At 41.2% G+C, this 13,731-nt stretch overlaps 1 protein-coding gene across 3 annotated transcripts in view; it reads left to right on the forward strand.

The window, feature by feature from the left end:
* The window catches only part of LOC110032550 (serine/arginine-rich splicing factor RSZ21A-like), a gene marked incomplete at its 3' end in the record, with an annotated part of 41,527 nt that overhangs the window by 1,297 nt on the left and 26,499 nt on the right, over window positions 1-13,731 (forward strand). For all 3 annotated transcript variants that reach the window (XM_020736213.1, XM_020736220.1, XM_020736228.1), the window contains 1 exon segment: window positions 404-512. In XM_020736213.1, coding sequence (XP_020591872.1) covers window positions 424-512 — 89 coding nt within the window. In that variant the 5' untranslated portion in view covers window positions 404-423.

Below are 13,731 nucleotides of genomic sequence, written 5' to 3' on the forward strand. Positions count from 1 at the left end.
AGTTGCCATCCGTATATATATATATATATTAGTAACTTAAGGCTCTTTTTTTTTTTTAAAGGCCATGCAATGAGGAAAAAAAAATAATCTCCTGTTTGCAAGTAGGCCTACAACCATTGGTTAGATTACCTTAATCGTGATCCAAACGACACAAGTTTGAATCATAGAACTAACCATCACATCATGCAATGAGGAAAAGCATTCAAGTAAACCTTCTTGGATTATGCATTGACAAAATCCTCATTCATTAGATACAACCCTTAAAAAAATGCGGGGATTTTATTTTATGTTTATGAAGTGATTTGCAACATTTCACAATGTCTAAGTGATCTTTGATTATTCTGTTTATATTTGGGTTTTCCATGTTGTACTCTTTATATTATTATTTTTTTTAAATTGTTAGGTTGGAGTTTGTTCCTAACAATGTCACGTGTTTATGTGGGTAACTTGGAGCCTCGAATTACTGAACGAGACCTTGAGGATAAGTTTAGAGTTTATGGAGCGATCAAATGGTAAATTTCAAAAAGAAGCATATAGTTGATTAAAACTTCATGGCATTTTCTTGTATTCTTGCTATAGAATTATTGTTGCAAGTGCTTCTCTTGTTTTGGTTTATGTTTTTGTTACCGCACCAAGCCCAAGTCATGCCATTGGAATTTCTTATTTTCTTAATTATTTTTTTGGCTATGTTTAGAGGTTTTTTATTTTGACCATCCAAAATGGGAAAATTGAATGTTAGATAAATTTGAATTTTGTTTGGGTTTGGTCTTATATGGGCTCGGAGTAGAGTTAGGTTGATTCCATTGTAATTCTGAAAGCATGGTTTGATTGTTGAAAGCGTGTAAAAAATCAAGCTGAGAGGATTTGTAATGTGAGTAGGGGACTCCTTTTTGAGGGGATTACAATATTCCAAGAGGATCTTGATGAAAATGATGTGCTTTAAGGAGAAATCAATCAAATTTGAGAAGAATTGGCGAGTCTAAGAGAAACTTAAAAAACATCTCCGAGATGATGCCAAAATCCATGTGAATATGCATTCAAGGAGGTTGCTGTCAAACAATCCAAAATCATATCAAAATCAAAGCCTCCTCCTTGAATTTTGTAATCATGATTCTCTGTGCCCATCATGGTATGGTAGTTCACTTTGTACCTTACTAACTTGTAATTAATGCTTCCCACTTTCTAATTGCAAATAAAATTTGCTATTTTTATGAGGGTGTGAGAGAGAGAGAGAGAGAGAGAGAGAGAGAGAGGGCTGTGGGGGGGGGGAACCAAAAGAACAAATCCAGGAGATTAATTTAATTGGAGAGATGAGAGTTCAAGCCTAGAAGAGGAGACCTTTTTTTTTCTAGAGAGTGACTAATAAATAAAAAAAGCTCAAAAGGGGATTCATGCAAGCATTATTTGTCTCCTTTTATTATTCTCTAGTTGCTCCATTAATGAAGCTTGTGTGTTTATGTTACAGAATTACGAACCTAGATTAACAATCTCACTTTGTACCTATATAACTGATGTGTTGGACATATTTTTATATTTCTTGATTATCATAATGGTTTAGGTTCGTTGAAATTAGAACATCAGGCTCACAAGAACTTTGGTAAATGATATTGAAGAAGAGTGATCATAATAAAAGGGGAGCAATTGTTCTTGCATTGTATACCTCAAGAAGAACGTAATGTGAAGCCAAGATGTTGGCATTGCAAGGAGAAACCTCTCGCGACATGGCCAACCATGCTACCCTCCTTTAACAACAATTGATTATGATGATAAAGATATTGAACTACTAGATGGCCGATCCAGAACCAAACCATACAAAATATTAATTCAAGAGGAACATATTGTTATCTAGACAACAAGAATCTTGCAAAAGCTCTAGCATATGAGAAGATTACTTAGAAGATGAGGATCTTGAGTTTTCTTTTGAAGGACAACATCAAACCTTCAATGTAGAGGCTAAAATCGACATCTCTACCTTTAATGGTCTTATCGCTGTAGAGAAACTCCATGCTTAGGTGGATTAACTTGAAACATTATTGTTTGAGTATTCTTCAAAGGAGAAGGTTTCTGTTGCTTGTTTCAAACTCACCAAGCACATGTTAACTTGTTGGAATGCTCTTCTTCGGATGGGTGTCAAAATATTACTTGCGGACAATTTAAGAAATGAATCTATAAAAAATTCTTCCTTTGGGGTATGGAGTAGAAAGATGGAGCACAAATGTGAACAGGCAAGGCCATATGTGTCATTCCCATTAGGCTTCTACTATTGGTTAAGATGGAGCTCTGATGATTAGCGCGTTGCTGTAGAGGTTTTTGTACAACAAGGCCATATCATGCAAGAATATGTGTCATAGTAGATAAACTCTGATGATTAGCGCGTTGCTGTAGAGGTTTTTGTGTTGATAAAATACCCGACATGGTTGCATTACATACAATATATGAACTTTTGCTCATTCTTATCTAAGATCTTCACCAAGAGAACATGTTTATGAAGAACAAAGGAGACAAAAATTTCATGACAGAGGAAAGGAGGAGAATCAAAGATTTCCAAAAAAAAATCATGTAACCAAAATGGATTTTATATAGGTAATTTCACTAACTCTTCTTTTCTTCTTAATCTAGAAATAGCCTCTATTGTCAATTTGTCAAACCTCGGGGCACTATAGAAGAAACATGTTGGAGTTTCATTTGAATTTTTTTTGGCACAATGCCAATGGGAAGAGCTGTTCACCATGTGAATCTAGGTGGATCGGGATATGTTTAACTGTATCATTGAGTTAGGAAGTAGAAGAATTTGATTTTGATGAATATTGCCAGAAGATTGGGTTTCAAGGTTGATCAAAAGTGCTTGGGTTTGCTTTGCCATCACTGAAGTGTACATCAATGGGTTGTTACGTGAAGTGGCCCTTTTAATATATATGATATTGGCATGTTATTTTCTATTGAAAGGACAACAATATCATTCATATAAGGATAGTACGTTGTCAACTAAATCAAGAATTGCCATCTTCTAAACATTATGACTATATCACAGGTTAAGGGAGTAATAAATGCATGCTAGTAGTCCATTATGCCCTTTAACCAATAGTAGAAGCCTAATGGGAATGCAAGCTTTTTCTCATGAAGAATCCTTGAAGCACCGAGAGAGAAATTGGAAAAGCACAAAGTGGCTAACTTTTGTACTCGAAAAATAAGAATTAATATTGTAACAATTGGTAGTGTCTATAATGAGCTTTTTTGAGAGCGAAGATGTTGTTTTATGAACAATGTAGAGCATGATATGATACCAAAGTTAACCCAAATCACAACTTAAACGACACAATTTTATTGCCGATTTAGAAGAAACTACAACACAGACTCTTGGATGAGAATTAATACAAACATGTGACCATAAAATAAGAAGCAACTACTCAGGAACAAATAAAAAATAGATATTAAAGAAGGCAGGAACAATTCAGGACAACGCCAATGCGTAGCTAAGACCCTGCCGGGAGGGTCGAAGAATTGCCGGTGGCAGCTAGGAGGATATCAGAGCGAGCATTAGTGCTGGAGAGGTGTCGGGGACGGGCTGCAAATACAACATCTTGCTGGAATGGGCGCCGAGAGGGATGGTGGCGAATTTAAGGAAGGTCCGAAGGTGCGGCAACGGATGGGGAGGGCGTAGGAACGAAAGGCGACAACTAGAAGCAGGCTGGAGGTGCTGTGACTCACTAGTTAAGGTGCAAAGAAGGCTTACAACGTCCGGAGAGGAGCTGAGCAGGACGTCCTGCTTGAGGGGCGTAGGAGTGGGTAGCAACGGTGGTAGAGTGGGGTAATCATAAACTCAGGCGAGGTATTGTCGAAGCACCTTTCGCCGTTGGATACAACCCCATGGGAGGGGAGTGTCGTTGTGGCAAATATGAAACCAAAAATCATACAATGTTGATTAGACCTAGGAAAACAAAACATGCATAAATAAGAGGGGAAGAGGGATCGGGAAAGACATAATCCTAGGAAGAAAGGAGGTGACAGAAATGGATGGGAGAAACGACTAGCTCCAACGGCTAGGAGCGGCGGGGAACTTGGGCACTGGAGAGAGGAGTCGCGGGAATCGGGGACGGGATGAGTTGGGTAGGGCCGAGCGTGATGAGTGTGATTAAAGGGGGGAATGGATCGACCAATCAACTGTGAAGGCTGGACCGACAAAATGAGGCACTCGGCTCAAGGGGAAAGTAACCCCGCGTCAATCTCCAGGGGCTAGGGTAGCTTTGACATCATTTGTTAATGCTTGTGCTTTCTCGTAGTAGGGGGTGAGATCCGCTACATTGAATATAGCTTAAATTTTGGAGTCTCCTTGTAGGTTGATTTTTTAGGCATTATCATTGAGCTTTTTAAGTATGCAAAAAGGTCCGTCAGCTCGAGGTTTGAGTTTACTGTAAGCTACTACAAGAAATCGTTCTTTCCTAAGGCGGATCCACACAAGGCCTCCTTTAAATGTTACTTTTTTTTTCTAGATTTGTTTGCCCGTGCTTGATATTTGTGGTTTTGTGTAGAGATTGTTTCTCCAACTTCCTTGTGGAGTGGTTGAATTTGGTAAGCATGTTCTGTAGCATTCGTGTTGATATTTGCTGGGGTAAGAAGTCGGACCAATTCCAAGGGCGTGATTGGGTTGCGACCATACATAATTTCAAATGGTTTGTGTCTTGTGTTTTGGCTTTCTGATTTATTGGAGACAATTCGGCTTGAGCGAGAATGAGATCCCATTTTTTAATGTTTTTTTCCAACGAAGCAACGAAGAAGATTCCCCAAGCTTCTATTAACGACTTAGGTCTGCCCATCTATTTGAGGGTGCGCAATAGAGCTAAATTGGAGTTTAGTGCCTAATATGCTCCAGAGAGTGCTAAAAGTGGCTCAAGAATTTAACATCCCGATCGGACGTAATGGTCCTAGCAATGTTGTGAAGCTGAACGATTTCACGAGCTGAACGATTTCCCGGAATTACAAATCGACAAATATGAGATGCATCTAACGTCCGGTGGCAAGTGATGAAGTGTGCTATCTTGGAAAAACTGTCAACTACTACCATGATAGAATCATTATTCCTTTGTGTGCATGGTAGTCCTCTAACAAAATACATGTTGACATTGATTCAAGGTACTTCAGGGACTGGTAGAGATGTGTATAATCCTGTATTTTGGTCGCGAGTTTTGGCTATATGACAAATCTTATATTGTCGGACGTGACACTCATCATCTCGTGTTGTCGGGGCAAAAATATGTTCTTTCACTATTGTGAGAGTTTTATCTCTACCCAAATGGCCGACCAATCCATTACTGTGGTTCTCTTGGATGATAGCTTCACGTAGTGGCATCGAGGAATGCATAATTCAGAACAAGTTGCCATCCGTATGGTAGAAATGCCCGTGAGGTTTCTCCCGAGACTATGCCCAAATTTCCTGAAAGTCTTCATCGGTCTCATATAAGTCCTTTATAACGTTAGAGCCTACGACACACGCCTGCAACGATGTGATCAAAAGGTGGCGACGACTCAGAGCTTTGGTGACGCTGTTCTGTTTTTGGCTTCGTGCTTGAGTACGAATTGGAAGAATGCTGGAAATTCTACCCAGGCATTATTTTGACTCTAGGAATTTTAGAACTTCATGATCCGTGAAAAGGGATAACTCTGTGGTGAGTAGGTAATGACTCTAATGTTCTAGAGCTCTAAAAATGACAATTTTTGTCGTAGGTGGAATGTTTGCGTCGAGGCTCCTTGAGTTTTTCATTGAAATAGACAATAGGGCGACCACCTTGACTTAGTATAGCGCTGATGCCTACGTTGGATGCGTCACACTGAACCCAAATAATTGATTGAAATCTGGTAAGGCAAGAACTAGGGCTTGAGCGACCTTTTTCTTCAAGATGCAAAGTTAGTCTGGGTTGTGATTGTCCAAGTGAATTCTTTTTGTTTCAACAATTTTGCTAGGGGGCGGCGATAGTGCTAAAGTTGCGGACAAATCTTCGGTAGGAGGCTAGCCCAAAAATTGTCGAAGCACTGTAAAAGATTGCAGCGCGAACTAGCTTATGATTGCCTTGATTTTTGTAGGGCCCATTTGTATCTTCGTGTTAGACATAATATGCCCAAAAAAAAAATTTGATTTGTGAGGAAGTGACATTTTTTGGGATGGGCGTAGAGTTGTTCGTATCGCAGGATCTTGAATATTGCCCATAGGTGCTGTAGGCGGTCTTCTTTGGATTTACTATAAACCAGAATATCATCGAAGTAAACCACTATGAATTTGCCAATACGAGCTCGAAAGACTTGATTTATTAGGTGCATGAAGGTGCTGGGCTTGTTGGACATGCCAGAAGTCATGATTGCCCGTTCATAAAGGCCATCTCATGTTTTGAAGGTTGTTTTCCACTAGTCTCCCGATCGCATTTTGATTTGGTGATAACCACTTTATAGGTCAATTTTTAAGAGGACGATGACGCCATACAACTGATATAAAAGATAGTCAAGTCGTGATATTGGAAATCAATATTTGATTGTAATTTTGTTTATGACATGATTTTCAATGCACATCCTTCAGGAGCCATCCTTCTTGGGTACAAGGAGGGCGGGGACGTCACATGGGCTGGTGCTTTCGCGAACCAATCCTCTCTTAATAAGATCCTGCACTTGGCGTTGGAGTTCCTCATACTCCGTGGGTCGTAATCGATAGACAGGTTTTTTGGGTAGAATTGACCCTGATATGAGGTCGATGAAATGCTAGATGTCTCGCAGTGGAGGTAATCCGTTTGGAAGATCGTCGGTCATGACATCTTGAAAATAGTGTAGGAGTTGTTTAGGCTGTGTGGGTATTTCATTATCCTGGTCGGTACCTTCTAGGAGGACTAGGGTTAGTGCTATCGGTGCATTGCGGGCTGATTGTAGGAAGATGATCTGTGAGATTAATTCGTCATCGGTGTCGATCATGGCCTGCACATCTTTTACATGTAATAACATGATGCGTTTTCCATCCTTCTTGAATGTGTAGGTGTTTTCGAAGCTATTATGTTGTGTTTTTCAGTCGAATTGCCATGGTCTCCCTAGAAGATGTGACATGCCTCTATTGGGACTACATCACACCACACTTGCTCTTGTAGTTGGTTGCCGATGGAGAATTCGACTAAGCATTGTTGATCAATGAGAATCTCATTCCCCCTTTTGGAGCCAGATGAGAGAGTAGGATCGCGGATGTTAGCTTCTTAACCATTAGGGTAGAGACAATATTTTCGTAACTACCACCATCCAAAATTAAACTGCAGATTTTCCCTTTGACGATGCATGCATTACGGAAGATGGTGTGTTGTAGCCATGAAATGTCTCTTTCGGGTTCGGACTGGAGGACCCTCCGTATGACCAATATTTTACCTTTGGATCCAGGGAGGGGCAATGCTTCTTTCGAACCATCTTCAGATTGGGCTTTCTTGACTTGTTGGACTTCCTCAACGGCGCCTTCTTCAGTAAATGAGACAACGTTGGTGGTGGGGTAATTGGCAGCGATGTGGCTGTACTCGTGGCTCCTAAAACACTTTTGTGCAGGAATTGCCTTGAAGGAACTTCCTCTTTCGGGTTTCATGCTGCTCGGGGTGGTTTTCGTGACTCCTGGTAGTGACTTGCTAGCTTCAGTTGTGGTTTTGTTGCTAGGTGTGATTTGAGGTGATTGTTTGTATGTCGATTGCTAGCGGAAGGAGTTTTGAGATTTGGTTTCTTTCTGTTGTTGTTCTACTTTTAATGCAAGAGTCTGAACATTGTTTAGTGTATAATATGGCTGGAGTTGCACAATGTTGCTAATTGCGGGTTTTAAACCCTCAAGATTGCGGTTTATGGTGTGCTCCTCTTGTTCGATCAGTCTGAACCCTTATCTGTAGACAATCGAACTGTGTCATGTATAACTATGCCATGTATTCCTCGATCGACAGATCACGCTATTGTTGGTTGTGGAGTCAGCGGAACATGCCTTGATGATAGAGGGTTGGAAGTTATTTCTTTTGTATTGCTTTCTTCATTTTGGCCCACTCAGTGATCTTGTCATCCCCTACGTGTTGTCGTTGTAAGTTGTCCCACCATAGCGACGCTCTTTTATTTAGTTTGCCTCATTTGTCCTCGGGAACCTCATTGTAATCAAAGATCCGCTCAATCGCTTACAACCAGTCAATGAAGTTGTCGGGGTCCATACTTCCGTCGAATTCCGACAAGTCCATTTTGATGCCGAAATTCTGATGGGTGCTTCACGTGGGCTTCTCGCATGGTCTTCTGTGATAGTGAATGCCAAAGCGACGTGGGTGATATTCTTCATTGCTGACGTTATCGTGGTAAAACGGATTTAGGTCGTCGTCGTAGTTTTCTCATCGACTCTTGATGTTACGGTCGTGAGTAACGTCGCATTGAGTCACGTTGTCCATCTCGACCAATCATTGTTGTAAGCGACAAATCTTTTGTTGAATTTCTTCATGGGTTGGTGTCGGTGCGTATCGACGTGGTGACATGATCGGAAGTGCTTCAGGAAAGCGATGAGAGAAGGTATAAGGAGAAGTCAAGAAGCGAAGGCAAAAAAGTAAAGGGAGAAAGAAAAAGAGGAAAAACTGGCGGATTGGGAGGGGGTGGATGCTGGTAACCCTAGGATTGGACTAGTGTTTGATTAGCTCTAATACCAAATGATACCGAGTTAACCCAAACAATGACTCAAACGACACAATTTTATTTTGAATTTTGAAGAAAATACAACATGGACTCTTGGACGAGAAACAACACAAATATGTGACTATGAAATAAGAAGCAACTACTCAACAAAAAAGTAAAAATGGGCACTAAAAAGGGCATAAATAGTCCCAAACATTGCTGATGGGTAGCTGACACTCCGTTGGGAGGGTCGGGGAAGTGTCAGTGGCGGCTAGCTAGATGTTGGAGCGAGTTTCAGTGCTGGAGAGGTGCTAGGGACGGGCTGCAAATACAACCTATTGGAGTGGGCGCTAGGAGGGATGGTAGCGGCTGTAGGGAAGGTCCGGAGGTGTGGCGGTGGACGGGGAGGGTGCAGTAACGAAATGCAACAGTTAGAAGCAGCTGGGTGGAACATGGAGGTGTTGCGACTAACTGGGGATGGCGCATAAAAGGCCGACAACGTCCGGAGAGGAGCTGGGCAAGAAGGGAGGGGCCCACATCTTGCTGGAGGGGGCGTAGGGGTGGGTGGCAGCGATGGTAAAGTGGGGTAATCACTACCTTAGGCGAGGTACAACCGAAGCACCTCTCGTCGTCGCATATAGCCCCTCCAGGGAACGCTGTCGTGGCAAACTTGAAACCAGAAGTAACATAAAGCTGGGTAGACATAGGAAAACAAAACATGCATAAATAGGAGGGGAAGAGGGATCAGTAAAGGCAATATCCTAGGAAGGAGGGAGGTGAAAGAAATGGAAGAGGGAAACGACTAGCTTTAACGTCTAGGAGCGGCGGGGAAATAAAGCACAGGAGAAAGGAGTCGCGTGAATAGGGGACGTGATGAGCGGGGGATGGTCGAGCATGATGAGTGTGATAAAAGGGGGGAATGGACCGGCCGGTCCAGTTTGAAGGTTGGATCGACAAAATGAGGCGCTCGGCTCGACAGGAAAAACGCCCCCGCGTCATCTTATTGCTAATTCATGTTCTCCCAATATTTGGATGTAAAAAAACTCTATGCTAAAGAATGGGGAAATGAATAAGCAGGTCATTGAATTGCTTGACCAATAGTTCATAAAGGTAAGCACTCAACATTTGGATTGTTTATCAGGATGGTGTCCAAAAAAAGACAATGGATGATGAATTTGTGTAGAATACTAGGCACTAAACAATATTGGTGAAGAGTCAATATTCCCTTTATTGAACGTATGACTTGTTGGACTAGCTAAAGCAATTTATCCCGTTCACAAGGATAGATTTGAAATTCAGGGCTATCCATAGGTCCGAGTAGAAGAAATGGAGTGAAAAATTGCATTCCAGACCAAGTAAGAATTGTTTTTGTGGAAGGTAATGTTGTTCGATCTTTGCAAGGTATGTCAATATTTATGCGGATCATAAATAACAATGATAGATCATACACGAGTATTTTAACGTTGTGTTTTTTGATAACATCCTTATTTGCAATTGGATGTTGGAAGAATATATCGACCAATGCACATAGCGTTCACCCTTCTGAAGAAAAAGCACCTCTTCTTGAACTCGAGGAAACATGACAATGGGAGGAAGACTTTATTGTTTCAAGTCTTTAAAGTTGGTGGTGGGGAGATCAAGATAAATTTGCCTTTATCATGGAATGTGGCTGACATGTAGTGCTCGTAGGAGCATGCCAACCATTTAAGTAGAAGTTAATGCCCTTCGTTCTTTGCATGGTATGACAATATTTATGTGTCTCATGAATGACAATGATAGATCATCATGAGGATTTTACAATTGTGTTGTCGAAGACATCCTCATTTACAGCTGGACGCGGGAAGAACATATCAAGCAGTACACATGTTGAGGAATCACCTCTTCTTGAACTCAAAGTAATGCCACAATGGGAAGGAGACTTTATTTTTCCCAAGCTTTGAAGTTGGCGGTGGGGAGATCAAGATGATTTTGCCTTTATCATGGAATGTGACCGACATGTGAAACTCGTATTTTATCATGGAATGTGAATGTTAACCATAAATTCTCTTGGAAGAGAAAACACGAGCACATGTTTATTCTGAAAAGGAGGATAAGAGAGCATGCATTTTAATTTTATCAGAATATGTATAAATCATTTGAGTGAGCCATATGCTTTCGGCTATGCTCTCAACACGATTTTGATGTAAGAAGGGAGATTTGTAACATAATAGTTGGAGCTGTTACTAGGTGCTTCTCAACTATTTATGTATGATAATGATTTAGTTGCACTCAACCAAGTAGTAAAGCATTGGCAATCACTTCTTGGCAAATAAATTGTGGTTCATTCAGGCCATCAACCATTTCAATACCTCTACATTTAGGCAAATTTTCAATAACCAAGACATGAAGTTGGCAGTGTATCTGCAGTAGTTCACATAGTCACCCGTTACGAAAAGGGAGTGTTTTCGTTCATTTTTCTCTCTTTTATTTTATAAGGAGTCGTCAGCTTGTCGATCGTCGTTTACTTCCCCCATTTGAATAAATATCCCTCCCGAATCAAATCAGTGATTCGAAGAGGAGAGAAATCGAATAAGAAAAATCGAATAAGAAGAGAAAGAGACATACAACAAAGAGACAAACAAGAGAAAAAATAAAACATGGAGAGTCTATGTGCTATAAACCTCGTAAGGATATGTCAAGAATGTCCGTCTAAACAAGATTGCGCGGATGCACCTTAAACCAATATCCGTGAAAGTAGTATCTATGTAGACTACCGATAACTAGAGAGGTATGTGTATGTAACTGTTCTGGGATCAAGAACACTCTCAGAGGGACGTGTTCCTACTGGTTAATTACATCTTGGGGGTACCCAAGAATACTCTTGATAAAATGATAAAAGGAGTTTCTTGATAAAAGGAGTTTCGCTTGAATTATCGTGAACCTGGGGCAATAGGTATTCAAAAGTATGTTATTCCGTGTGGGAATAGTCCCGATGCTTCAAAGCTCATGCTAAGCCATCAAGCAGAAAGTGAGTCTCTCACATCACATTGGTAGCGATTAATCGACACACGAGACTCACAGAATAATCTAAGTCATCTTGACGGGGATATTCCAACACGTCGAGCACCTTCGGGCCATAAAGAAAGATGACAAATCATCGTATCCCAAATGGACGACAGTTCATCGGCATTAGGCCGTCAAGGTGATATCAACTAAGTCAAAGGGCGATAGGGCTCAAAGGGGCTCAACAAAAAAAAGAGGGTTGAGTGATCCTAAAAGGTAGAGGTAACTGAGTCGGGGTACCACGAACACGTTATCCACAGCTACTAAGACCCTAAGTCTAGCTGATCGTGAAGGTAGTCGACATAACACGCCCATAAATCCCCGGTCAGCAATCCGTGAATTGCATCATCCACGGGAACCTCGGTAGCCCTAAGGTCAGAGGAAGAAAACTCTATCCTTTGACTATAAGCACGAGCTCCAAGAGGTGAGACTTATACCTGTCGAAGTGACAATGATGCCTCAGGAAAGAAGAGAAAGTGGAGATTCAGTTACAAAGCTTTAAACACTCCAAATAAAAAGACATATCCCGTCTGGGTCGGGGAGCCTTCTAACACTCTAGACGCACTAGACAACCACCTATATGAAGGTATACTGGGCCAGTCTGGGCCAGTCAGGTTGGAGAAGTCAGGTTGGAGAAGTACGATGACTCCTCATCGGGACATGCAAATATGCATGCATTTATCAAGAGCGGTCCTAAGTATTGTGGAGACCCTATTAATATATGCAGGAAATAAAATGTTGCAATTTTTAAATCCTGAATATTTTAATCCTAAATTTTAATTATTTTGAATATTTTATAGAAGATTAGGAATTTAAGTCCTGAAGAGCCTATATTTCATCGTGAAATCCCAGATAAACCACAAAAAAAAAACAAGGAAAACACATCCAAGTGCAGCCATGCAACATGTTGCAAAAAAAATAAGTCAAATCAAAATAATAAACAGGCGACAACATATTCCAGAAAAGAAAAAGGCGGCCGAACTCCGCATATACATGTCCGGTCCTAATTCTATACATTAATATAAAATACAAAATTAAGATACGGGGCACGAGCATCTGCTCCTGGTCCCCATCACGTGGTTCCCGCGCCAAACGCCTCAAAACCCGTGCCCGTATCTTATTTCTGCTACAGGACTCTCCTAGACTCTAAAAATACATAGAGAAAAGAAAAAAACTTAATCTTGCATGAAAACAAGTGTTAGCGGGAAAGCTCACATGCAAATAACGTATCATGAGCCATGCCTTAAAATTGAGGGAGCTAAATAACACCTGCAAGTAAATTGTTAGAAATCATTACTTGCTCCCTCATAGTGGTACCTGTGTGTGTGCATATAAATAGATATGGTTCCCTGCAGAAGAATGCCCTGACACACTACCACACATATGCAACATGCAGTCACATCACAAACACAATGCAAAAAAAAAGATGTCTGGCTAGACCAACTAATCTAACAGAAAACAATAACCATACATTAAAAAGACTACCTAAGCACCATAAATTCTAGCCTAGCAAACCATCCAACGAAAAACGCGTCAACCTAGTATCTAAGTGCGAGGTATGTCTGGGTATAGTATGACTTTGACGGGATTGCCATATCGGCCCCATCCTAAAGGTCCGAAGGATCTAAAGGGTGTCACGAAGAATGATGACACGAGTTAGATCTATTAGATTTTAACACAATCATACTCGTGTCAATCCCAATGACTTAACTCACATTGCTCACCGGGATCAACCCAACAAGCAATGCTCGTTAAGGCGTTGCAACCAACACGGGGTCACTCTCCTAACTAGCCTGACTCGCTACCCATGCAAACATGCAAATGCAAGTGCGAACAGTCATGTGATAGAAGTGATGAGTGTATGGTGAGACAGTGACTCAGAAAAAGATCGGCATGTTGTGGAGGCAGTGGCTCGAACAAATGGGTTTGACGTAGCGGCAGTGACCCAGAGATGGGCGTGTCGTAGAGGCAATGGCCTGAGGAAAATGGTGGCCGTAGTGGCAGTGACCCAGAGGTGGGCGTGCCGTGACGACAACGACCCGAAAGAGT

This window comes from Phalaenopsis equestris, unplaced genomic scaffold (genome assembly GCF_001263595.1).
Source record: "Phalaenopsis equestris unplaced genomic scaffold, ASM126359v1 Scaffold000002, whole genome shotgun sequence".
Taxonomy (NCBI): domain Eukaryota; kingdom Viridiplantae; phylum Streptophyta; class Magnoliopsida; order Asparagales; family Orchidaceae; genus Phalaenopsis; species Phalaenopsis equestris.